Raw genomic sequence first — 26,808 nt, 5'->3', positions numbered from 1 at the left:
GCTAATCCTCCAAATCAGATTTTTATAGGACACAAACAACTTGTGGTAGAAGCAAAACACTCCTCCTTCTATTAACATTAACCTCTGGTTATAACAAAATAATTATTCATAAAAGACAATGCCGTCTACAAACCATTGGGATTTATTGCAAAAATGTCTATGATCTTAGAGGAAAGGGTAGAAAGCACAACTTAAAAAACAAAACGGAAGAGTAAGAGCCACAGAGCTTTTACTAGGTCTGCTATATAACACTAGGACCTGGCCTCCAAGTGTTTACTGGTACTAAAGCTCTATTCCAGATATTTCACCAGGGGTTGTGTAAAAGTAAGGTGTACATGGGGAACAGCAAACCCGCTCACCTGACCCATCACAGAACTTTAGTACTGAGTACAATATTGTCCCAAATAAAAGGACACAAGAGTATATTCAACCAAGTCTGGTCCCTGCTAAAACCTTGATCATTAGCCTCACAAGTAATTTAGAGCATCCAAGGATCTGCTGTATTTATACAAAGCCCATGGGTGGCAACACTTTGTTAGAACTTTGCTGTATTTTGTACCTAGATCCCTCTGGACCAAGGAATTGTTTTTAGAAGGGCAATGACACGATAAACCTTCAGGCACTGAAACCAAGGATCCAGCTGTTTGTTCATGTACCTGAAAAGCTGTGAGTTTTCCAGGGGGTAAAAAACAACAACATTATTTCCAGTGCTCCCAATGTTATCCAATTTAGCATATTTTAAACCAAATATGTTAAATATATTGAAAGCTTTGCCTGGAAATTATTTTATAGCAATATTAATAAAAATGTGAAGAGAATAGTATATAGTTCCTTTATATTTAACAAATAACTATACCTGAAAGAACACTATTTTTAGGGCCCACACCTAAAGAGAGGTCTACCTGATATGTCTTACATCAATAGTTTAACTTTCTTTTGCTAAGGTATAACTCTAGTACCTTCAGCTACTTATCAGTTCCATTTCAAGTTGAGAAAAGTCTGATTACTTGAACATTTTAAAGGACTGACACTGTAACTATAAATAAATGAAAGTATCTTGTGTGTGTAAAAATTTTCCATCCCACACCTTTGCCAAAACATAAAATATGGAAAGGAATCTTGATGTATTTTCAAATGGAGACAACTGTGGTTAAATTAATAAACAATATGATTATGCAATCTGAATATGTATTACAAATATAACTAAATCAAGTGCTATCAGAAGGAACACTTCCATTTCAGTATTAATAATTTTGATTGCTACTTCAAGATGTCCTCAATTTCAGTGAGAAAGCCTATTTTCTATCCAATTTTAATATTACAAGTAGAGCTATCAGAGAAGAAATATGTGGTGCAGTTAAGACACAAAACAAAGGTGGTGGGAAGATGCAAAAGATAAAATAATTCCATTTGAGTACACCAGTGAGTTTTCTGGGGGATAAAAAGCTACGGCCCTTGAGGTAGTGGTGGAAGAGGAGTCCACTTGCCCAGTATGGCCCATGCAAGTGTTGGAAGCTAAAACTACCAAAAAAGACAAAAGAAAACTAAGCAGGACCCAAGGGGGGGGGGGGGCATCATGGCATGAATTAAGAACCAAATACAACTATCATGTATATTCTACTATAAGTCGAACTCATGTATGAGGGCAGGTTTGGGGGCCAAAATTATGGGTTTTGCCATGACCCATAGATAAGTCGAGGGTAAAACTTGGAAGGCTTCTTCAGTGTGTGTATGCGTGTGCACAGCAAGAAGGACTCTAATCAAGACTTTTTGCTTCAGAGTTTCAGCTTTCATTTTAGCTTTCACTCCCCAGAGAGAGGCAGCTGGTGAACGGGAGAGGGACTCGATTTGTTTGTTTAACAGCAATTAATCACCTAGGACTCTTTTTGCTTGGCTCAAGGGTAAAAGAAACTGTTCTCCCAACCAACCACATAGGGAAACCTAAAGAGCTGCTATCACATTACTATACTGACTCATAAAAAAGTCAACTTATTTTATCCTTTGGGAGAGGCAGGATAAAAATAAAACTACTTATTATTATTATTATTATTATTATTATTATTATTATCTTGGGATTTTGGGGTCAATTTCTGGGCATAATTTTTTTGATTTATAAACAAATATATAGAGTAAGTACCTCTAAATTTAAACCAAGAACAGCAGAGTCACACTGTAGGACCTAGCAATTTCTAGAGAACCTATTAATCAAATCCCCAAACAATCAAAGCCGAAGAAGCTGAAGTTACAAATATGGAGGGCCAGCTGTATATACTCTAATCTCCAAGACAAGGAACACCAGGAATTGAAGTAACCACATGATCACTGCAGTAATTTTCCATGCAAGCAAAGTGATGCTTAAAGCTCTACAGCAAAATTTTTTATCATATGTGGAGCAAGAAATGCAACATGTCTGGGTCCAGGAATGGAAGAGGCACTAGGGAATCATACTGCAAACATATGTTGGATAATGGAGTGCACCAAAGGATTTCAAAAGAAAATCAGCCTGTGATTTATAGATTATAGCAAAACCTTTGACTGTAGAAATAATGAAAAACTATGGGTTGTTCTTATAGAAATGGATGTGCCACAACATCTGATTGCTTTGATGCATAACCTGTACTTCAGACAAGAGGCTACTCTGAAGACACAATACAGAGAAATGGAATGGTTTCAAGGGAATCAGGCTGCATGTTATCACCCTATCTGTTTAATTTTCCCAGCAACAGAAAATACCCTTCTATTTTCTCCCTGGAGAGATCCAAAGTGGCTCACAGTCTATTTGGACAGGCCACTGACATGTTGCATTCAACTGTTTTATACAGTATCCAATACTGCCATTTTTACTTGACTCCATCAATGATCTCTAATTTTATATGCTTTTTGTGTATATTAGGTAATTGTTTTAACACATTGTACCTTATTTTCATTAGATATAGAGAAATGTAGCATCTAAACTTAAATAAAGTAGGAATAAAATCAGAACATTTATAGGCATAATTTCAGAATGTGAATACCAAAATACTTGAATCGTAATCCTCTACTTAATGAAGAATAGGCCCACTGAATTAAGTAAGTCTTACTTTTGAGAATGCTTGTGCTGTAAGATTACTACTCCTCTCTTTAAATGCTTTTTAAAAAAGATTAGCTAGCAGCAACCAACTTTCTAAGGTTCAATATATTTACTACTAGAATTTGTAACATCACAATTAAGAGACAAACATTTAGAACCATCTAAAGATGTTAAAATAAAACGTATGGACATACCTAGTAAAATGGCTTCTGTAATTTTTAGCAACATCCTGAAGAATAGACTTCAACCTGGGGAGGGAGGAATACTAATTCAGTAATAGTGCAAAATGACAAAAAGGTTAACAAGAAACGGCAGAAGAATAAAGTATGTTAATAAGATCAGGTTGAAGCCCTGCTATTAAATCTGAATTATTCCAGATGCTTTCATTAACAGGATATCCAACTTTTACTTGCTTTCTTGTCTCTACATAATATTTATGCATTCCTTTATTCAACCAGATAAAGCAAACATAGTAGTTACAATACTCACACATGAAGGGAGTCAAATTACAGTCACCCCTCCACTTTTGTGGGGGGGAAGGCCACGTGAAAGTGGAAAAACCACGAATAAGTGGGGGAAAGCACAAGGGGAATGCACACACTCCTCTTCCTATCTAAACACGCACACCCTGAGGGAGCTAAAGCATGGGGGGAAAGCAGAAAGGAAGTGTGTGTGCGCTCCTCTCCTCCCCCCCCCCCCCGCCATGCTTTAGCTGGCCAAGGGAAACTTCTATAAACCAGCAAAAGAATGGGGGGAAAGCGGGAGGGGCGTGCACAAGCACTTCTCTCCCCACCATGCTTTAGCTCGCTGGGGAAGCTTCTTTAACAGGCTAGGGCATGGAGTTAAAGTGGGATGCGTATGCATCTACCTGCTTTCCTCATCTCCCCCATGCTTTAGCTGGCTGAGGTAAGCCAGTCAAAGCACAGGGGGAGGCAGGAGAGGTGGGTGCACATCCTTCTCCGGCTGCTTGCTTCCTCCAGGGCTTTAGCCTATGAGGGAGGAGGAGGAGTGCATACATGGGTGGGGGAGAAATTTGCAAACAATCAAATCCGTGAATGTTAGACCCATGGAAGTAGATGGCTGACTATATCTCATTCCTGAAGTACAATTAGGAACAATATCCTTGAAATCCTAACATGAATATAAATCATAGCATGAATATATATTTGTTAATTGTTGTCCCTGCCTCGGTCGAAGGAGAGGCAGGTAAGAAATACATACATACATACTACTACTATTAAAACCTAGGAGTTGATTTCCAACTCACTTTTTTTTTGTAATCATAAAGGTATTTATACTAAAAATTCACCTCCCACAGCTTTACAACATTTTTAATAGTATTTCTAAGCCCATATATAAAAGTTTTTTTCAGGTAATTGCTCAGCTAATGGCTTTCATGCTTCGATACAAAAACAAAGATATATTTTATTTACTGACAATATTGATATGCACTATATTAAAAAAATATTAGCTGTGACAGTGACACATTAGTTCAAATATCAAAAATACTCAAATTATCAGGGTCTAATGCAGAGGTTCTCAACCTTTGATCCGCCAGTTGTTTTGGACTTCAGCACTCAGAAACCTTTGCCAGCATGGCCACTGATGAGGGAATCTGGGGGATGAAGTCAAAAGCATCTGGAAGACCAGAGGTTGAGAACCACTGCGTAATGCAACACAGAGTGAGTTCAAGTGACAAGTGTGCTTTGAAACAATCTTTATATCAGTTGGGCTAGGTTCAATTGTCAGCCCCAATTATAGCAAACCAATTGAATCAATGAGAACTTGATAAATTAAAATTTAGGTAAATCCATTGACTCAGTTAATCTCTTTTGTTGAAATTAACAAGTCTATTATTTATTTTCCATGCGGCCCCGCCACCAATAGGGACAATGGAACTTTGCAACCCCTGCTGCCCATAGCCCGCCTTGCTACTCTCACTGAAGTGGGTAGCAGGCCACCGCCTCTTCTTCCTACCTACTCTTCTTCCTCCCCCTGCCTTTCCCCCTCCACCACCTTTTTTGCCACCTCTTTCCCTCCGCTACCTTTCCCCTCTGCTGCCTCTTCCTCGATCTCTTCTCACTGTTGCCTCCTCCTCCTGCCCGAGGCTGCCACCTGTTCCTCCTCACCCTCCCTCCTCCCTCTCTTGCCGCCATCATCTCCTCCTCTTCCTCTGCCGTCCTCCCCCAACGGGCTTGCTGTCTTCAGATGCTGGAATCAGATGCTGGATTTGCCATCTGTGGAATGCCTACAGTATCAGGTATTTATTGTCAATCTCCCACCCACATACTAACCAGGGCTGACTCTACTTAGGTTCCAAGATGAGACAGGATCTGGTGCCTTCACATTTAGGCCACTTAAAAGTCTATTAACAAACAAATCAGTGTAAAGATAATTACATACATGATTTGGTTTCCCAGGTGTCAGTTTCAAAATAGTGAGCTGTGTTTTAATATACACAAATGGCCACTAGCGTACCTTGTATGTTCTGCAGAGGTATTTTTATCATCAATAATTGCAATAGCCACTAGTTTTCCTAAAACAAAACAAGATACAAAACTGAATTTTGGTAAACTATTACACAGGAGAAATTTTTTTTTGCTTTAAAGTCTCTGTCCCCAAAAGCACAGAACACCTATTAATGTAATGAAACATAAATAAGCTTAACTGCCCTAAAAACTTTTCATTATTGTGTCAACTCTGACTTATGTAGATCATATCCTAGGATTTTCTTAACAAGAAGCTTTGCCATTGCTTTACCTTTAGGCTGAAAAAGTGAGTTGCTCTTAGTTACCCAATAAGTCTTCATGGCTGAGTGGGGACACAAATCCTAGTTTCCCAGAGTCCTTTTCGAACACTTAAATCTCTACACCATACTGACTGAGATTAGAGTCCTTAGACTAACCATTGAAAATAAAAGCTCTGTTCATTCCTAACCATTAAATACTTTATCAAACTATGCATCTGAAGGATGATAATTTGGAGCAGGATAACTTCTTTTTAAACTGGGGAAACTTATTATTACAATTAGTTTTCTTCTGAATTTGTTCTATTTGCATTGGTAGCCAATGTGGTCTGATGTATATTTTCAGTAAAATCAAGGGTTATAGCGTTTATAGAGATACTACTATTTTTTTTTTTTTTTTTGCCTGCATGAAAGGATGACAGAATTTTGCTAGTCTCAAAAGCAGCATAACTTAAAAAGGCCTAGCATTTTTTTATTTCCATGGGAAAGAACCTCTAGAACATCCTTATCAACTGTAGTGCCAAATAATGTGGGTGTGCTCGGCATCATTACACCAAGATTCAAAGGAGGAGATGTTTATGTGTAGAAAACAGATATTTACACAACTCTCCAAAGAATCTGGGCTATATGAGAAAAGGCTTCTTCTGTATGTTGTAACTCACATCATAAAAAATATGAACTATGACTCAAGTTTCAAAATATCTTACCTGTATCTCCAAGTTCATAGAGTATAAATCCATCTACATTAAGGTACCCCTGAAATCTTTCTCTGGTTATCCAGGATGATAAATCGCCATCTTCATATTCTTAAAAGAAAAGAAAAAACTAAAAGATAAATAATGAGGAAGGGAGGAGATGTTCTTTGCTTTTCATATCTATTTATGCTGTCAAGCTTCTAACTCACATATCCATATTGCTAGCAAATTCAGGCCTGAATCTTGTTAGCCACAGACCCCACAGAAATAACTGGATTTAACCTACATTTTGACTCATTATTCAACCATCAATTCAATAGGTGCAATATAAATGGGGCTAATGAACAGGATTCACACCAAATATCAATCCTTATGCAGCCAAACCACTACTGTTTTATCCCAAGAGCAATGCTATGGACTTTGGGTGTAGTAAGGCCTCTGGCTCTCAGGAACACAGCCTGAATAAAAGACTTGTCCACAACTTTCTTAAGTTTTCAAAGGTTTTACTGGTTACAAACACAAATAACATGAAACTGATCTCTTCTCTCTCAATAATCTTTCTTAAATACCTTGTTCTCTCTTTTTTGTTTTATCTTTTTTCTTCTGTAGACTTTATCTTTGTCAAAGGAAAATACTCTCTCCAGGTCTGACTTGGCTGAAATCTCACTACACAGAACTGAAACTAGCTGGAGAGGTTGTATAAGACCCTAGGATTTCCCACAATCCTTGTCTTTCTTAAAGCTATAGATCTCTATTTCCCCTCCTAAACTAATACATAGGAAAGCCTATTATAATCTCAAGTAAATATATGTCTCAAGAACATCAAAGATGCTCTGGAGGCATGACAACTACTATCCATGGTGCATGGGGACTCAATAACTGAAGATGTACAACATATATCAGAAGAAGAAAACCTTACGGTAGTGACAGATCCAAAGTAGACTCAATGTGGAAGAGTGGGCATGGGTAGCCACAAACACAAGAGACAGTGGGAGGAAAAATGGGATGGCAGGAGATGGGGAATGGAATTGACTTGAAAGCTTGTAAACTGCAACTGATCAGCTGGCAGCCAGGGAGGCAAGACAAACTGATACAGAGAAAAATAGGACCACAAAAGTAATACAGAGAATAATAGATGGAGAGCACAATGTAGGAAACCCAAGATTTGCATTTGGGATTGGACACCAATATATGCACTCTATTCCAAATAAAACCCAAAATGTAGTGTCAAACAGAAAACTACCTGCTTTTTTTGAACGCAGCTCTTATTTAGTGGGGACAATTTAAGAACTTTCAACTCCAGGTGTTCCTGGATGAGACGGACTATCTAGATCCGTGTCAGTCTTGTTCCAGACCTGTCTATGAGACAGAAAAGGCTTTGGTCACCTTGGTGGATGACCTGCGCAGGGAACTGGACCGGGGAGATGTGTCCCTGTTCGTTCTACAGGATTTCTCAGTGGCTTTCGATACCATTGACCATGGTATCCTTCTGAGTCATCTCTCAGGAAAGGTCTTAGAGGTATTGTTTTAGAGTGGCCCTTTCTTGGAGGGGTGTTCTCAGAAGGTGGTGCTGGGGGATTCCTGTTCAACTCCTTGGTCATTGGCTTGTGGGGTCCCTGAGGGATTTTATTTATTTATTTATTTATTTATGGATGTTATTTATACCCCGCCCGGGATTAGTCCTGTCCCCTATGCTTTTTAATATCTATATGAAACTGCTGGGAAAAGGTGTCTGGAGTTTCAGAGTAAGGTGTCACCTGTATGCCGATGATAACCAACTCTATCACTCCTTTCCACCTACTTTAGGACAGAAGCTGTTTCTCTCCTAAACCAGTGTCTGGCTGCTGTAATGGACTGGATGTGAGCAAACAAACTGATGCTTAATCCAGACAAGACAGAGGTGCTTCTAGTCAGCAGCAACAAGACAGATCTAGGAATGGGAATTCAGCCTGTGTTAGATAACACTCACCCTTAAAACTCAGATTCATAGTGTGGGGGTACTTCTGGATTCAGCCCTGAGCATGGAAGCCCAGGCTTCAGCTGTGACCAGTACTGGGTTTGCTGAGTTAAAACTAGTGCGCCAACTGCATCCATTCTTGGAGAAGTCAGATCTGACTTCTGGTGGTACATGCCTTGGTTACTGTAATGCCCTCTACGTGGAGTTGTCTTTGAAAAGTGCTCAGAAACTTCAGTTGGCCCAAAGACCTGCAGCCAGGTTGTTAACTGGAACTGGCTACAGGGAGCATACAAGTCCCTTGTTGCAACAGTTCCATTGGCTGCCAGTTCATTTTCGGACACAATTCAAAGTGCTGGTTTTGACCTATAAAACTCTATACAGCGTGGGTTGAGGTGATTTGAAGGACCATATCTCCCTTTATGAGCCCATTAGGGTGTTGAGATCATCTGGAGAGGCCCTTGTCTTTGTCCCACTGCCCTCTCAGGCTCGTTTGGTGGGACAAGAGAAAGGGTCTTCTCAGTGGCTGCTCCCAAGCTTTGGAACTCCCTCCCTAGAAAGGCAAGCATGGCTCCATCACTTTTATCCGTTCGGCAGCAGATAAAGGGCCCAAACAGAAGCTGCTTTGGGTCACTTTGGAGGTATGCTGTTTATTGACACACGCATCTTAAAAGTCCTTAGGATGCATGCATCATTTAAACTGCATATCTCCAAAATGACCTGAAGCAGCTCTATTTTGGCCCGTCTGTTTGGGCCCAAAAACATGCTGTCAGACCTTTTCAGTCTGCTAAGGGTTGTGATTTAAATGCTGTGTGTTTTAAATTTTAAGGTTTGTATTTTTAACATGTTACATTTTAATTCATAACTATTTTAACTTTTAATTTTATATTTATACATTTTAATGTCGTGCTGTTATTAAATTATATTGTTTTTTAAATTTGCTGTTAGGCACTTTAAGTTCCTATGTTGGGAGAAAGGTGGGCTATAATAATAATGATGATGATAATAATAATAATGTGTAAGTCATTGTTATATCTGTCACTTACAGAACATAGGCCTTTTGCCGCTTCCCCGCGGCCTGGAAAGTGGCAGATCGGGGCCGCGGAGGCTGCCGTTGTGGCAGCTGAGGCCCCGATACAGCGGGGAAAGGGCCGGTTACAGGCCGCCCCAAAGGGGCGGTCTGTAACACGCCTTAGACTTTCTTCCAGGCTGAATCTAATTGCATTCTAAAAACTAAAAAAAAAACCCTTCATTTTTCTAAATGATCCAACTTAGTGTAGGAAATCCTTGTCTCTTATTTTTGTTTTATTTTTCAGTCACCTCAGCTTTAGGCTCAGATAATATATGGGTACAACAATACACAGAAAGATCTGATTGCAAGATTCTACTTGCTACATTAAAATTGCAAGTTTCTATAAAAATAAAATTGATACGTACACAATCTTTCTACATAGTATTACAGTATGTCAAAAATATTTTGGAGCATGTTTCAGATCTTCAATAAGCAATACTATATTTTAATCATATTAATACATACTAACACATACATATATATTACATACTATTAACTGAAATTGTACTTTTTGAAAGGAAATGTTGCTCACTCAGCTAACAATAAACCAAACAGTAGTGGAAGGATAAAGACAAGAAATTTTAGTGGCTTACTGAGCACTTATGCACAACCACTCTTCACACCTTTTAATCAATTATGTTTTACGAGCCAATGGTGTTAAACGATATTTAAAGAATCAGGATAGACCTTAGCAATGCAGTGTGCACCATGGACTTTTCAAAACACCTGCTTGTAAGTAACATCCTGGTGATAGCAGATGAACCTGATTTGAAGGATAAGCTATATCGTGCCTCATGTGTTCATCACAGTTGGTGCTATTTCTAAATCCCTAAAGGTGAAAGGGCCATCTACTGCCAAGCACAGTTTTGGCAATTTTGAAGAATAATGAACCTGCACATATGTTTACCCAAACTTTTAAGGGGAACAAATGCTACATCTGAGGAAGTAGTCTGAATTCTACAAAAGTTCATGCTGTCAATTTCTTTCTTTTAGTTAATCTCAAAGGTGATACAAGATCTCTCCACATACCAAAAGTAAAACATATGCATCTTACTGGCATATTACTATCCTCTTAATCTATTATGCCCTTGAACATACCATCATATACGAAATAATCTCCATCTTTAAAGACAAGAACAGCAGGCATCTCAGAGGGTGTCACAAACTGAAAGAGTAAGATATTGAAAAAGATGAACAAAATCATTTAATTTGCGAACAAAATGAACTACCTGCATACATCTATCTTTCCCACCTCCTAGCCTTCTGTAGTTTGTTCATAAATGACTACAAAACACATGGAAGAAAATGAATTTTAAAAAATGCCACAGATTGATTCCCTGCATAAATGTGCAGTAGAACTTCTAGTTAGTTGGTCTCTTTTCAGATGAAAACATTTACAAAGGAATAAGATAAAACTTTTGATTTTTAAGTCTGCTATAGCCACTGTTCGATTGATTATTTTAAAGTATGTTTTAAACTGTGAATTGTTCAATTGTTATTTTAGGCGGGGTGGGATATTGGGATTTGGGACTGTACTGTTTTAACCTGTAAGCTGCCCCAGTTGTCTTGGACAGAGGGGTGGGATATAAATAAAAAATTAATCATTTTTTATTTATAAATATACAATATGCATATAAAAATTGGGAAGAAAAAGACCTCAGATATATTGCAATGGATCTTTCAAGCATTTCAGTTCAATAATATTTCTGTTTAATATCTGACTAAACAAAGAAAGAAGTTAGTGTGTTATAAAAAAGGAGCTAATTAGTGGAGGGGGGGGAGACTACTGAATATCAAACATTGAACATTTAACATCTACATTTAATAAAGTGCCCATAACATGCCTAGAGCAATTTCAGTGTATATTTTTTAAATTAACAGGTGAAAAGTTGGAAGCTGCATTTTTATTCTCTAGCTAGCTTGAAATTCTTTGTCCCCATTTTTCAAGCTTACAAATCCTGAACTTTTTTTAAAAAAAGTAGCACAAAGCAGGGGAGGGGGGATTCCCAAGACAGCACACAGGTAGGATGATCCCTAGAGCAAATTAAAGGAGACTCTTAGCAACTATTCTTGCATTAAACCCTAAAGGTATAACAGAGTCACTATGAATACTTACAACAGAAACAACTAAAGTACACTGTCTCAGAATACACACATACTATGAACATTCTACCCAGCTTTGTCTTAGGTGTCTCTCCCTTTAATTAATACTAATGGGGAAAACTTGTCAACACTGCAGCCATATTCATGATAGGATATAACTTCTATAATATTATTTAGTGCATTGTCCTGTATAGCAATATAACCATAATACAGTCTTCCTTCCATTTTCGTGGACTTTGAGGCCACGGTCTCGGTCCTCCATGCAGCTGCAAGTGGGGAGGGTTAAAATGGCGTGTGCACCCAGACGTGCATAGTCATTAAAGCCAATGGAATAGGAATATGTGCGAATTTCCATTTTCGTGCTGGGGGAGGGGGGGTCCGGAATGGATTCCCTGTGAAAATGGAGGGACAACTGTATTACAATATAGGTGAATAAAACATGAAGGTTCCCCTTTGGCGTGACTCTCTAGTTGTGTCTTACTGTAGGGGGAGGTGCTCACCTCTGTTACTAAGCCAAAGAGCTGGCACTGTCAAAGATGACTTGCATGATCATGTGGCCAGCATGACTGCACGGAATGCTGTTACTCTCCCATCAAAGTGGTACTTATTTAACTACTTGCACTTATACAGTTTTGAAACTGCTATGTTGGCAGAAGCTGGGACTAGTGACAGAAGCTCACTCTATCACACAGCACTTGGGTCTCAAACTGTCAATCTGAAAACCTTGCAGTCATCAGAGTTGGCATCTTAAATGCTGAGTCTCTGTGTCCCTCTAATATAGGTGAATATTCCAGATTAAACAAAAGTATTTTGATCCTGTTGATGAAATACAACGTGCTTACTAATTATTTATGTCTGCTTGAAATGTCAGCTTATTTTTTCTAATGATTTTTTTAAAAAAATACCTTAGTTTTCAGGGCATGCAAATGACACCATGAAAACAATCGACATACAATTATTTTGATACCACACACACAAAAAAAGCCAATTTTAGAGGTTTTGTTGTTTTAAAGGAAAGGCCTACCCTAAATCTGTAATGAAGATTTACATTAATTCCCCACAGTAATAACTAGCAAAAGAAAACATCTTTTACAGCTCTTCCACACTCCAGAAAATGAAACAGTTCGAAACCAATGGAACTGTCATTCTTCCATTCTGAGATTTGTAGTTTGGTAAGGTATTCAGACTGGTCTGTCAGAGAAGTCTGATGCCTCACCAAACTACAAATCCGAGGATTCTAGGAAAAGAGTCACGGTAGTTAAAGTGGTGTCCAACTGCTTTATTTCTGTAGTGTGGATATGCCCTTAGTTTGCCTTCAAACGAACAAAGGTCAGAGAGACCTATCCAATTCAAAATGCCAAAGGACAGCTTTATGAATGTAAATGTAAAGCATCAATGGTTGCCTTCAGAATAACACAAATTAGTGAATATTCCAATCTGCATTAATATTATTCTATCCCTTAGCAAACAGATATTAGTACATTATTGTATATCTCGCCTATACACATTGACAAATCATATATAACTGAACAATGTATAATGGTGAGTCTTCTTAATTTTGGACAAGCACAACTTTCCTCACCCAAGGGAGCTTGTTGCTGTTAAACGTTAATGATGGCTCATCACTTGTGGTGGCTTGATGTGTTTTCAGAGGAGTAATGTATTGCACCTTTAAGTATTTCTCATTGCTGGTCATGTTTGGTACTGCAGCTTGGAGTGGCAGACCAGCAACATCTGGAGGACCACTATTTGCTCAACCAACACATAACAATAAAAATAGCAGTAGGAGTGGTAGCACATTTCTTAACATGAATCACTGTTACTTCAAGCACATTGTTAAATAATTTACCTTAGGTAGTATCTCTTCTGAGGCAGAAAAAAAGTATGTATAAACAATTAGTTCGGAAGCAACTTCTATGTATTTTTCCTGTGGAAATACAAATAGATATTTTAAAACAGTTTCTCAATCTTCATAAATATTCTTGGATTACAAAACAATACATAATTTGGCATATTATGTTCCTGTTACATCTTCTAAGAACATGTTCTAGCATGGAGGGGACATCAAAAGTGACTTTAAGTTTCTAATATATACTTGCATAGGATTTTGATTCCTTCACCAATACCCACTGAAAGGGTTTGTAAGTGTTTCTGTGCTATTCCTGGTCATCATAATGAAACAGCATGATCATCCTGTTACACAAATTGTTACAAATATGCAGGCATAGTTGCAGCTTATACTATTTTTGTATAAGCTGCCAGACTATTTTTCTCCTATCAACTTTGTAAAAACCTTTTGTTTCCACTTTATTTTTTTAAAAAAAAACATCACTCTATTCTTTTATCACTAAAATGTGTCTAATTCCTTACATTGTACTTATTCTGAATTCAACACAGTAAACTGGTATTATAAGTATATGTATAACACTGTACAATACATTTAGTGCTCACATTCCCACTATTTGAATAGTTCTAGGAAGCATGTGTTAAAATATACATTCATTTGGTACTGAGCAATATAAAAAAATTAAAAAATACATATTTAATGATATATCAGACCTTTAATGGGGATTCCCCACCAACGTACAGAAAAAATACACGATGCCTCTTTTGCACATGCACAAACATCTGCTGGCTAGGGAGTGGTCGGATAATAGGTCTAAAAAACAGAGGAAAACTATATAATTGTTAGCAAGACAAAATCATGGAGCATCTTTTTCAGTAACTTTCCTGAGTTTTTGTTGCCAGTATTGCCAGATAGGATTTCAAACTAGGGTAGCTATCTTTAAAAAACAAGACAACAAACACTATGCAGACATTAAGCTGCTTTACAGCATTCTTCCATTGCTAAGGAATTTGCAGTCAAAGACAAGCAAAAGCCATAAAAATATATAAACTCTGTTTAATACAAGTATGTATTTTTTAAATGTATAATTTTTAAAAATGTTTTTTAATGCTTTAAAGACTAGTGTGAGATACCTTTGATCATTAGTTCTTACTATAAGTTAGGACAGTACTTCTTAAACTATCTGATATGCCCCAGTGTATCAGGGACAAATAACGTATTTGTTCCCAGAAGCTTTGTTTGTTTCTTTCACCAGGGACCAGCAGGTGATGGGTTAGTGACTGGCACTGGTACATGGACCATCACTTTGGGTAACAAAACTACAACTAAACTACAGAATCAAAGTATGGGAAAAGTTGATGAACCAAATACTTATTCTTTTTGTTTTAATTTTGTAAGTTTAACTGAAAAACTATTCTGAAACCATGCCTGTCCTTTTGTGACAGCATTATGGAAAACTGACATTGTAATGAATCACATTAACAACGTATTAATGATCACACTGCTTTTGGTGACAAATCCTTACATCTAATCATACTGCTTGTCAAGACTGTGGAATTGATGGTTTCAGTTATGTGAATGGTTTGCTAAGATGACAGAGGAAACCATACAGACAAGACTGAAATAAACCGGGAAAGGGAAAGAGAGGAATCTGCTAGCTGTAACAGTTTGAAGTGGCCTCTTATCCACTTCAAGCGCAGTGAACAACATGGGCTTAATTTTTCTCATTTCTCTGTATCCATGCATTTTAAAAAATAGTGTAAACTGACCACTCCACATGCTAGACTGGACTGAATTCATATGTCTATAAATACTTACCCTGATACTCTGTTTGCAAACTCAATAATATCTTCCTTGGTCCTAGGGCCTCTATAGTTGTATGCCAAGTCACCTTTAAGCCTAAATAAAACAATATTAAAGATGGATGAATCAACATGTCAAACAAGAGATAACCAGGAGGAAAAGGTGTGTTTAATAAACATTTTAAGAACAAATTATTCCAATGTATTTCATAAACACTATTGCGAGGAAGCAAAAAGTGGACAACTGAGTGGCTTTGAAGTGCTTCTCACAGTACCAGTTAGCTTTCAGCAAGGGCAAGAGTAAAGAGAGGAAAAGAATACCAGCCTCGACAGAAGACACTGGTGACATTACAAAGCATTAGCAGGTTCATAAACAAGATGAAGAATTCAACTTACAGCTTAATGGTTGGATAGCCTCGAACTCCAAATTCGGAAGCAATGCCTAAAGAAACAATAGCATAATTGACAATATAGAAGAGTACCTTTGCTTATCCCCTCTCTGAAATAGTTCACTGACACTTTTGTGGAAGCAATTACAGTACACTGCATCAATCAGACAAGTTATAACACTACTGAAGCACTTGAATTATGTTAGGAACATACTATGTGATGAAAAAACTTTTCACTTTGAAACATGTACTGCACATTTCCTTCCAGCTTTTTTGAAAATACATAAGATTGTTATTTTAATATAGAGTATTCAACAGTAAACTTACTAGAATAAGAAGTTGCATCCATCTTCCCAACTTTAACTGGAGAACCAATGCTTCCCATCTCTTTGCCAACTTCATTCCACACTGGCTCCAGTTTTTTGCAATGGCCACACCAAGGTGCATAGAACTAAGAGCAACCAAAAATAAGAAGTCAGAGGAGTAATTTAGAGCTGGGGAAGAGAATATGTGGCTCTTCAGATTATGTTCCAATCCAGTTTTCATCTTTAGCCAGCACAGTCAGGGATGATGAGAATTTTAGTGTGACTATGGTCCAAAACAAACTGCAGGAATAACTCAATTTGAAACCACTACAACTGCCCTGCCACAATGCTAGGGAATTCTGGGAACTGTAATTTTGAGCGACATTTAACCTTCTCTGTCTGAGAGCACTAGTACTGCAATAAACTACAATTCCCAGCATTCCCTAGCACTGAGCCAGGGCAGTTAAAGCAGTTTCAAACTGGATTATTTTGCAGTGTGATTTGGACCTATACCTGCAGGTCAAATGTTCCCTACCCTGCTTTATAGTGATTCTGTCACAAATGCATTTGGAACTTTCAGACAATTGCTATTTGGGACCTCTGCAAATTCAGCTTCCTTATTCCAGAAGACCCATCAGAAGTCAGAACAAGACCAAACAAGCTTTTCTATTATTACTTTTGTCCAACAAATAACAACTTCATTTTCTGTTAAAGTGTTCCTCCGGCAAGTTCAAGAAGAATAGTTTAGTTTTTATGTAATAACGGATAGCGCTCTGGTCCATAGAGACTTCATTTTGGTGTCCTCAAGGTTCTATTCCAATGCACTTGCTTTTTAATTTCTACAAGGAATCGCTGAGAAAGGCTGTCAAGAAGAATAGAATGAGGTTTCCTTCACATGCAGAGGTGAAGCAACACACATTGCTTCATAAGCAGATAGAGCTGACTTTTTTTCTTGAATGTTGATGTTGAAATGAGTATCCTGAACTATTGCTAGAACTTTGTAATGTCCTTGGTAAGTCAATAAAGTGAGTCTCATGGGAGGGCGGTGTTACTTTCTAGTTTGCATTGACTAGTTATGGTCTATTTTATGTTGACAAATGACAATGACAGGTGCCTTTGCCATGGATATCTTTATTATTAATAAATTCAGCTGTTTAACTTTACAACCTGTGTCATGACACTCTCTCCTCCTCTGATCTGAGCTTGTCAGTCTAACCCATTTGTGTGATTCACAGAGACCACGAAGAAGAACAGGCTGGTCACCTGTAACCGTGATTCTTCGAGTGGTCATCTGCAAATTCACACAAACCCACCCATCCTTCCCGTCAGTGTCCTGCTCACTTTGCTAGCCTTACTGTCGCACCTACGTGGCTCATTTGGAACTGGGGAAGAGCGGGACCATTGGGGGCTATATAGGGGTGGGTGAAGCTACCGCCCAAAAGTTGCAAAAAATTGCTAACTAACTTTTGCCCTGAGATTCTAGAAGTTTCCAAGCATTGCTGCGCAGGTGCACAATAACCCATTTGCGTGATTTGCAGAGACCACGAAGAAGAATTATAATTATTTTCTCAAATGTCAATAACTAATTCAGAAGTCAACATTATATAACTATAGTTGGGTTTATCGCCCACACCCTTCTTCCACTACGTGCTTCATATCCTCAACTTTCAGAACTAGTCAATGTTCTTCTGCCAGGGAACATTGCCAGGAAAAAGGGAAGGTAATAACACCGATGTTCTTAGGCATGAGCGCACTTATCTGGACAGATGGGGATTATCACGTTTGCAAAAGTGCTATTCAACAGTACATTTTAAGGCCCAAATCTAAGAGTCAATCCTAATTAGAGAATGCTACATCAGTGAATTAGATTTACTTAAGGGGTGACTTAATACAGGTATACCTGAGTTAATGAAGATGTTCCTAGCAATACTTCTTCAATAGAAACTTTAATACTAGAGGCAGAAAAAACACTGAAAGATAGGAAACATCCTATCACAAAAAAAGAACTGTAGTGTGAACATGTTTCAGCAGATGTTTTATTCTGAATTAAAAATATGAACATATAAAATGGTGGAGAGGAGGTTAGGTAAGCCTTGCATGAGTAAATACAAAGACTTTAAACCTTCTAAGATCAAAGCTTCCAAAATGTATCCAGGGATGATTTTTCTTTTTCTTTCCTCAATCTCCACTTTTCCATTTTGCTGGCCAAATTTATAGATCAATCCTATTTTAATGTGTTAGGAGTGAACTGCTCTCCCCTTTTTTCTCTGTGTTCTGCTGTTCACATATGTTTCTGGAGGCAATTGGTGTTCACCTTGCCTGTTGGAGGCTGACACAGCTACAGTAAGTGTAGCTAGAGAAGAATCCAATTCTGTCCCAGCTGAAGGTTTATTGCACTTTTTGCCAGCATCTGTGGCTGGCATCTTCAGAGAATGCTTGCCTGGAAAGCATTCTTTTCCAGGCAAGCATTCTCTGAAGATGCCAGCCACAGATGCTGGGAAACGTCAGGAAAAAACTCTTCTAGAATATGGCCACATAGCCCGAAAAACCCACAAAAAACTATGGATGCTGGCCATGAAAGCCTTCGACTTCACGTTTATTGCACTGTTTACTGCAGACATGCTGCCACTGAAAGCATGTTTCTCTAGGACCCTTTCATCATCTTCCTAATGCTGTTGCTGATTTAAAAAAAAGCTTTCAGCTAGAAACAACAAGGATGAAGGAAGGACTGAGCAGATATAAAAAGACTTTGTAAAGAGAAGCCTATTTCTCAGAGGCTTTGTTAACTGATATATACCCATATTCAGCAATTAATTCAATGGGACTATTCTAGCTGAGACTAGCAAATGGGTTTAGGCATACTTTTCCTTAATATAGAAAACCTGTGAATGAATATATAAAATTTATGCCTGATTCATCAACTTAAATATTGATTCAACAAAGAAGCAGTTGTTTTTAATGCAACACTCAATCAAAGGGATTCAAGAAATTTAGAATTGGATGTTTCTTTAGCAATGTTGTGCATTACATTGGCCTCCAGAGATTATTTCAGAGTGCAGCAGAGTAGGTTATTTATGCACTATTTCTTATTACATGCAAGACCAACTGTACATGCAAGACTGCAAGTGCCAAACTGAAACAAGGTAATTCCTGGATTATCTCAACATACAAAGCTTATCTAGCTGTCAATAAAATTAAGGTTAGTATGTCAAGTTGCATTCTCTCAGCCTCGCAGGAAGGCAAAAGTAATCCCCCTCAGAATAATTCTTGCAAAGAAAACCCAGGGACAGGTTTGCCTTAGGGTTGCAATAAGTTGGATACTACTTGAAGGCATATGCCAACAAACAATAATGTATTTTTCTACCACACAACACCACCTAACCATTACACAGTAATGTAAAGTCAAGCCTTGTGTGCTATTAAAATTAATAAAACATCACTGTGCTCTATTTTAACTTAATTGTCTTCTGTGGGATATTAAGATAGGTAGAATTATAGAAAATTTTAATAAAGTGAACTAATATAGAAATTAACAAAGACTAACAACTTTTAAGCTATCATACTTACATCTACAAGCCAGATGTCATCTTTACGGTTCTCTTTAAACCTAAGAAAGAAGTGTAACTAGTAAAGAAGGCTTCAGACAGAGGAATTTCTATGCTAGATATATAACTACATCTGATGGAGTGACCTGCAGTGGGCTATAGAATATCCTGCCAAATAAATCTTATTAGTATGCTACCACATTCTTTATTAAGTCAGTATGGTGCAGTGGTTTGAGTGTTGCACTATGACTCTGAAGACCAGAGTTTGAATCCCCACTTGGGCATGAAAACACACTGGGTTACCTTGGGAAGTCACACTTCTCTCAGCCCCAGAAGAAGGCAAAGGCAAACCTGCTCTGAACAAATCTTGCAAGAAAACCCTATGATAGCTTCACTTTAGGGTTGCCATTAGTTGAAAATGACTTGAAAGAACACAACAACAAAAGCACAAATACAACAGAGTATTAAAATATCTTAAAAAAGCAGAGCCCATTCACATGTATACTTTTCTGCTGAGTTATATCATTTTCATTCTACAGTATCAGTATAATACTTAATTACCTAAGTAACTAGAAACTGTACAACAATAGTTAACACAAGACAAATACCATATATAAATAATAATATTTATATCCCGCCTCTCCAATTCAATCGATGCGGCTTACAACATTAAACATAAGTTTAAAATGACAAATACCTAGTCTAGCAGAGCTTAGTATGACTTTTTAATTATTATTTTCTTCACCATTCAGTTATACATACAGTTCACACCAGGGTCCATTTCTCACCTTCACGGATATCAAAGCTTCTTTCTTCTGTATGCTTTGCACCAATTCAGTAAATGCCTTTTTTAACTAGGCTATAAGTCAACCTCATGTATAAGTTGAGGGCAAGTTTTAGGGCCAAAATTATAGATTTTGATATGACTCGTGGATAAGTCAAGGATAAAACTTAGGGGTATGTGACAAAGGGTGTAAAGGACAAGCTTTACTGTCTTCATACAGAAATGTCTTATTCAGATCCTTCTAAGCCCGATTCCTCTTGGCACTCCTTTGAGGAGAAGCATCAAAGAGGTGCTACCACTGCCATTTTCCCATCTAAGCAATCAAAAAGGCATCATGGTGGAATGAACCAAGGGGTTTGCTGCTTCATTTGGGTGCTCCTGGGATGAACTAAGTTCTTTCCTTTCACCAATCAATTCAGAGAAGGGGAAAGGTTAAAATAATCGTACTTACATTGACCTGTGGATAAGTCGACTTAGTTTTATGGGGTCAATTTTTGACTAAAATTTCTAGACTTATACACGAATATATACAGTTGACCCTGTCCATTTTTGCCCTTAAGCAGAGAGATAGATATGAAAAGGCCAAAGCATATAGCTGGTAAAGAGTGGCTGGAGGCCAATTTGGCTGCAATCAGACTGGGACAGTGGCGACCACACAGCCTGCTCCCGAAGCGTGCCAGTCCCATGGTTCCAAACCAGCACCAGCAAGAGTTGGATTTAACCTGGATCATGGCACCACACTGCAGCCCGGGGCAGCTTCCAGCCACTTTGGCGGCATGTATAGTTTGAACACCACACCCCCAAAGTGGCCACAAAAGTGGTCCTTGCGTTTCAGGCCAAAGTCTTGTAAATAAGGACACAAAGGTTTTTACAGTATATATTCATGCATAAGTCTAGAAATTTTAGTAAAAAATTGACCCCAAAAAAACATAGGTCGACTTATCCATGGGTCAATGTAAATACTATACTTTAACTCTTATTAAAAAGGGAACCATCCTCTGGTGAAAGGTAAGAGTGCAATCTGTCCTGGAAGCACTGACCTCCCTCTACTCTCTCTTCTGTCCAGCCTTTAGTGTGAGCTAAAACAGTTATGCCTGCCATAATGTTGTAGTTTCTTTGTCATTATTTCCTTTGCTTCATCATTTAGATTCTTTGTTGCAGGTCCCTAAGTTTACCCTTGACGTATCCAAGAGTCATAACAAAATCCATAATTTTGTCCCCCAAACCTGCCCTCAATTTATACAAGGGATTGACTTATAGTCAAGTATACACAGCAGTCTACAAGAAAAAAATTCACTAGCTTGGTAAGAGCTGACAGATGAAAACCAGGAAGCTGCAGCCCTCCTCGATTTGGCCATTGCATTTCTATGTAGGGCATGAAGGAGAGAGCTTTCTTCTAGTGCTTTCCTTGGTTTATGTTGGGCACAAAAGGGAACTGGGCATTCTATTCTGTTCTCCCCCATTTTACACAGACAATTAATTCCTGTCCGTGGAAATCAAGCAAAAACTTAAACTACCATAAATTGACCTAAACATTTCAAAATTTGTTTTTACCCTACAAAGCTTTTGTTTCTATATCTTAGGAATATGTAAAGATCTTCAAAAACTTGGGCAAAATCTAAAGGTGGCACATCTTCTAGTCTCTTGCATTCTCTGTCATTCTTCAAGAGGTTTTGTTTCATTTCTTTAAAACCAAGGCCACTTCCACTAACTGATTGGGGCAAAAAGCTTCTGGGCAGACAAGCTGTGCCAACTGATAAATGAGGTCTTCCAGAGAAGGGAAGCATTAAGTAGTTCACCGAAGAAGGAGTGAAAGTGAGACTAATCCTGTCTGAGATCCTGTGCTTTCTCCCCTTGATAATTTTCTTCTTTGTGATCCTTGGGGGTTCTAAAATGGTTGGTGATAATTAGTAACATTCAGTAATAGAAAAGTAAGAAACTTTGTTCAGAAGAGTTAGCTAACTGCAGACTTCTCCTCTCTGTGGAACTACAATTAGTCCTTCGATGCCAGGCAGTCTAGGTCTAGGTAGTTTGGTCATTTCTGATGCCACAGCAGTCAAAATAAAAACATCAAGGAAATGATAATGTGCAGTCTAACAATTTAGACAATATAAAGTAAAGTATCTGCCTGATTCAAACTGGTATTCCATCAGCAAGATGGAAAATAGTATTACTGTAATCCATAAAAACTACATCTTTGTTTCAATGTTCCTGATCCATAACAAAGTCCATTTAAACTGTGTGCTATATTTGAAAATTATGAGACAAAGGAGTCTCAGTTTGGACACTATACATCTCAACATCCAATGAGTTTCTTAACAAAGTTCTCGGAGGTGGTGTTGAAGAGCCAGGCTTATTAATTCTATGATGTGTCAATATGCAAAATAAAGAGACTGTGCTGTTAATAGCATCCCTCTCCCTTTCCTTTGGTAGCAGGTTCTTCCATGAATAACTGTGTAAAATCTGTGATGGGCTGTGTGTGGAAGTTTTGCTTCCAGTGACATAACTATATTGAATATCTTAGCTTTCTACAGCCTATGTATCTCTATTACAGAATATTTCTAAAGTGAAAATCTAGCAGGCCTAATTTTCAGAAATATATGCGTATTTAATACATCTCAAACTGCTTATTTTAAAGTGTGTTAGCTTTATTGTTGCTCTGTACCTTCAAGCCGTTCCCATCTTATGGTGACCCTAAGGTGGGTTCTATCAGAGGTTTTCTTGGCAAGTTTCTTCAGAAGAGATTTGCCACTGCCATCCTGAGAGAGAGTGACTTGTCCAAGGTTGTCTGGTGGGTTCTACATGGCCAAGCCAGAACTTAAACTCTGGTCTCCATAGTCCAATGCTCAAACCCCTAAACAATGCTAGCTTTAAGCAGTATTTTACAGAGTAATAAACTTTATAAGCCAAACAAAGCTTCTGAAGCAGCAAGCTAAATGGAAATTTTTGTGCAATGCTTCTGTTGTTTCAACACAGAGATTGCTGCAACCTCTCAGTAGAACTAAGAGGGAGAACAAGAATTATAACATTTTAGTCATCCTGAGACTATGCAACAACCTCATGGACAGAATATATATTTAATTTTTGTATAGTGCCTAGCTGTGTTATGAATAATAGTATTAGTACAGGTAGAGTCTCAACTATCTAAAATACCTGGGACTAGAAGTATTTTGGATTTCAGGTTTTGGAATATTTGCATATACATAATGAAATATCTTGGAGATGGGATGCATGTCTAAACATGAAATTCATTTATGTTTTGTGTACATAATACACATAGCGTAAGGAATGTTATACATAGCATTTTTATACTTCTGAGCATAAAAGAAGGTTTGTGTGTACACTGAACCATCAGAAAGCAAAGGTGTCACTATCTCAGCCAACCATGTGGACAATTTTGGATTGATTGTGCAATATTTTGGATTTTGGAGCTCCAGATATGGAATAATAATTTTGTATTACTATAAATAGTAGTGATAGTATACACATAATGAAATTCACATTCATATTTCCCACTGTGTTCATGAGATACTCATTTCTTTTATATTTTAGGACAACTCTGGTAAATGTTAAAATAGCATAATTATCACTTGCCCTCATTAGCTGTAACATTCCTATGCAAGACAAGTATGATGTATGAAGTACATCAGTGAGTCAAGTTATAGAAGAATCACTTCTATATACACTAAAAAGAAAAGGTGGGCTATGGTAGGTATTATAGGGTTATACCACACACACAAGGTAGGAGTACATTCCCTATAGGTAAGAGCCACATGGTATTTTTTGCTTCATGTGCCCCCTAACATCTCCCTTAGAGACATCCTGGGAAAGTAACTGTAAAATAAAAATTGGAGGGCCCAGGGGAACCACATACACCTCACATTCTAATATAAAGGAATTTTTCTAAAGGCATAATGTGCAAAAGAAACACTGCATACTTACGAGTCATCTAAGTCTTCCACATAAGATGCATCTACAATAAGTATAAATGCAGCAGCTACCAAAAGAAAAAGGAATAGAAGAGGAAAAAACAGAGTAAGTTCTGGTCTATACAACAGAGGGTTACATGTACCAATATACCTCCCCAAGCAGTCTACTTTGCAATTGTCCTCCATATGCATCCAAACCAACTTAGAGAACCTGTTGACTATATATATTGTCAGAATCCAGTACCAATCAGCCTCAGCCAGTGCAACCAATGATCAATGGTGAAAAGTGGTATAACACCTGGAAGACCGTAAGTTTACCTGCCCTTGTTGTAAAGCACCACTGATTTCTAATATACATCTAAAAAGGTTCCATGTGGTTTTACACTTTAGAAGATTTTGGTTTTTCCTTGTCCTCATTTCTATGAATAGTTATCCTACTTTTCTAACAGATACCCACATAAAGAGCACACAAGTGGTCAGATTCAGAACATATAACACACACACTTCCGCTGTGAAGAAAGACAAACAGATGAGGCTTAAACTGCAAACTCTACCAGTAACAGTAAAGACTGGATCACTGTCCCCAAACATTAACATCGCTGTGCCTACAGGAACACTGCAGGTGGACAAAGACAACTTCTCAGAAGGAAAGTAAATGCGATAAAATTTCACTTGTTCACTTGTAACAGTTTCCATGAAGAAAACAACAAAACCCAAATAAAAACTAAAACCCCAACCAGAACAAGGACAAGCACCTGCCAGTTGACTTTGGATGGCCCTGTCAGATATTTTCTCCCCCTCCCAATGCTGTCAAAAAAGAATAACCAAGCAAGCATTGCTTCAGTCATTCTACCAGGAGGAGCAGGAAAATGACTTGGGGCCTGAACAGACAGGCCAAAATAAAGCTGCTTCAGGTCACTTTGGAGGTATGTTGTTTAAATGATGCATGCGTCCTAAAAGGCCAGAAGCCGCACCAAAGCCATGCTCCAGTCCTAAGGATTGGAGCACAGTTTTGACACGTCTTCTGGCCTCTTAAGATATGTGTGTCATTTAAACAGCATACCTCCAAAGTGACTCAAAGCAGCTTTATTTTGGCCTGTCTGTTTGGTCCCTTGCGCTACTACTAGCTGAATCCTCTCATCTGTATCTCCTATCCAGAGACAGAGGATAGATAAACAAGAAGAGTCAGTGGCTACTCTTCTTGTTGGCTTGCATTCTCCTTTTGGGGAATACAGCAAGAGAGATTGGGGACTGATAGAACTAGCCACGGACTTTACATAATGGCAAGAGCTATGACTGCAAACAGCAGCCCTCACAACGTCAGATCTGCTTTTTCTCTCAGGGAGGCTCTACCTGGCCATTCATTCTTTTTTCCTCTAGGCAGCACAGTGGAAAGGATTAGGCCCAGCTTCACTATCCAGAATGAGTATTAATAATAATAATAATAATAATAATAATAAATGTATTTCTGTCCCGCATTTCTGTTAACAACAATCAAAGTGGCTTACAATAAAAGCAATTCGATATACAATATAAAGTAACATAGGCTCCTTTGCTTCCCTCTCTTGCTCTCTCTGGACGGCAGAGCAGAGAGGACTGGATCCATTGGGCCAAATCCTCTTTCTGTTAAACCATGGAGGGAAGGCACATCCCAGAGAGAGAGAGAGGTAGAACAAGACCACTGAGTGCTCCTCCTACCTTTCCACATGTTCATTCTGAGGAACTCTTACCATTTCAAACCATTTGTGCCTTTTGTGGGAGAGAGAACCAACCCATGCAGGAGGAGTGAAACACAGGCATAATAATTCGCTACTGAAAAGCACTATACAAGTGCCCCGAGAGAGAACATGTCTACTCCGCTTGTAGGCCAAGGGATACTTTTTGGCTCTCGGGATGCTTCTTCCAGAGGTCCCACCAGCCCCAACCACCATGGCCAATGGTAAAGAACTGGAGGAGGTCGCTGCAACCCTTGGTTAATAATATTTGGGGGGAACAGGGATTTGGTGGGGGCCAAATGCTCTGCACTGAGGGCCAAAGGTTCTGCCACACAGCCCACCCTTGGAAAGAGAAAGGGAGCGCTGTCATAGAATCATAGAGTTGGAAGAGACCGCAAGGGCCATTCAGCCCAACCCCTGCCATGCAGGAACTCTCAGTCAAAGCATCCCTGACAGATGCCATCTAGCCTCTGTTTAAAGACCTCTAAGGAAGGAGACTCCATTACACTCCGAGGGAGTTTGTTCCACTGTCAAACAGCCCTTACTGTCAGAGGGCCCTCCTAATGTTGAGGTGGAGCTTGCATCCATTGAACAGAAAGGGCATCCTTTGTCCTGCCCTTTCTGCTCCATGGCAAGGCGGCAAGCCCCCCTTTTTTCTCTCCAGATGTTTTGGACTTCTCCACCCAGAATCCCTGACCATTGGCCAAGGAGGAGGAGTTCCCAAAAAAACCCTAGTCCTCCTCTGGGGGGGGGGGGCTGGACTACACCTCCCAGAAGCCACCAACACCTTGGTCGGTGGTCAGGGATTCTGGGAGCTGAAGTCCAAAGTCACCTGGAGGGCCAGGAGCACAGG

General features: G+C 38.6%; 1 protein-coding gene across 2 annotated transcripts in view; it reads right to left on the bottom strand.

Annotated features, from left to right (window-relative positions):
- LOC149317165 (protein disulfide-isomerase TMX3-like) overlaps positions 1-26,808 on the bottom strand; it is a 36,580-nt gene that overhangs the window by 9,446 nt on the left and 326 nt on the right. The window contains exons 2-12 of one of the 2 annotated variants that reach the window (XM_089516958.1): positions 24,254-24,308; positions 19,550-19,589; positions 16,005-16,128; positions 15,685-15,730; positions 15,305-15,385; positions 14,200-14,299; positions 13,490-13,567; positions 10,636-10,702; positions 6,524-6,622; positions 5,549-5,606; positions 3,265-3,318 (exon numbers count right to left, since the gene is read on the bottom strand). In XM_089516958.1, the coding sequence (XP_089373084.1) occupies positions 3,265-3,318; positions 5,549-5,606; positions 6,524-6,622; positions 10,636-10,702; positions 13,490-13,567; positions 14,200-14,299; positions 15,305-15,385; positions 15,685-15,730; positions 16,005-16,128; positions 19,550-19,589; positions 24,254-24,308 (802 nt within the window). Of the gene's footprint in view, positions 1-3,264; positions 3,319-5,548; positions 5,607-6,523; positions 6,623-10,635; positions 10,703-13,489; positions 13,568-14,199; positions 14,300-15,304; positions 15,386-15,684; positions 15,731-16,004; positions 16,129-17,882; positions 17,902-19,549; positions 19,590-24,253; positions 24,309-26,808 lie in introns of those variants that run through there. The other variant, XM_089516959.1, reaches the window with a different exon arrangement.

This window comes from Sceloporus occidentalis, unplaced genomic scaffold (assembly GCF_023333645.1).
Source record: "Sceloporus occidentalis isolate IW3139 unplaced genomic scaffold, rSceOcc1.0.p SCAF_3, whole genome shotgun sequence".
Lineage (NCBI taxonomy): Eukaryota > Metazoa > Chordata > Lepidosauria > Squamata > Phrynosomatidae > Sceloporus > Sceloporus occidentalis.
The sequence above is the reverse complement of the archived record's forward strand: the minus strand, read 5'-3'. Positions and strand labels throughout refer to the sequence as shown.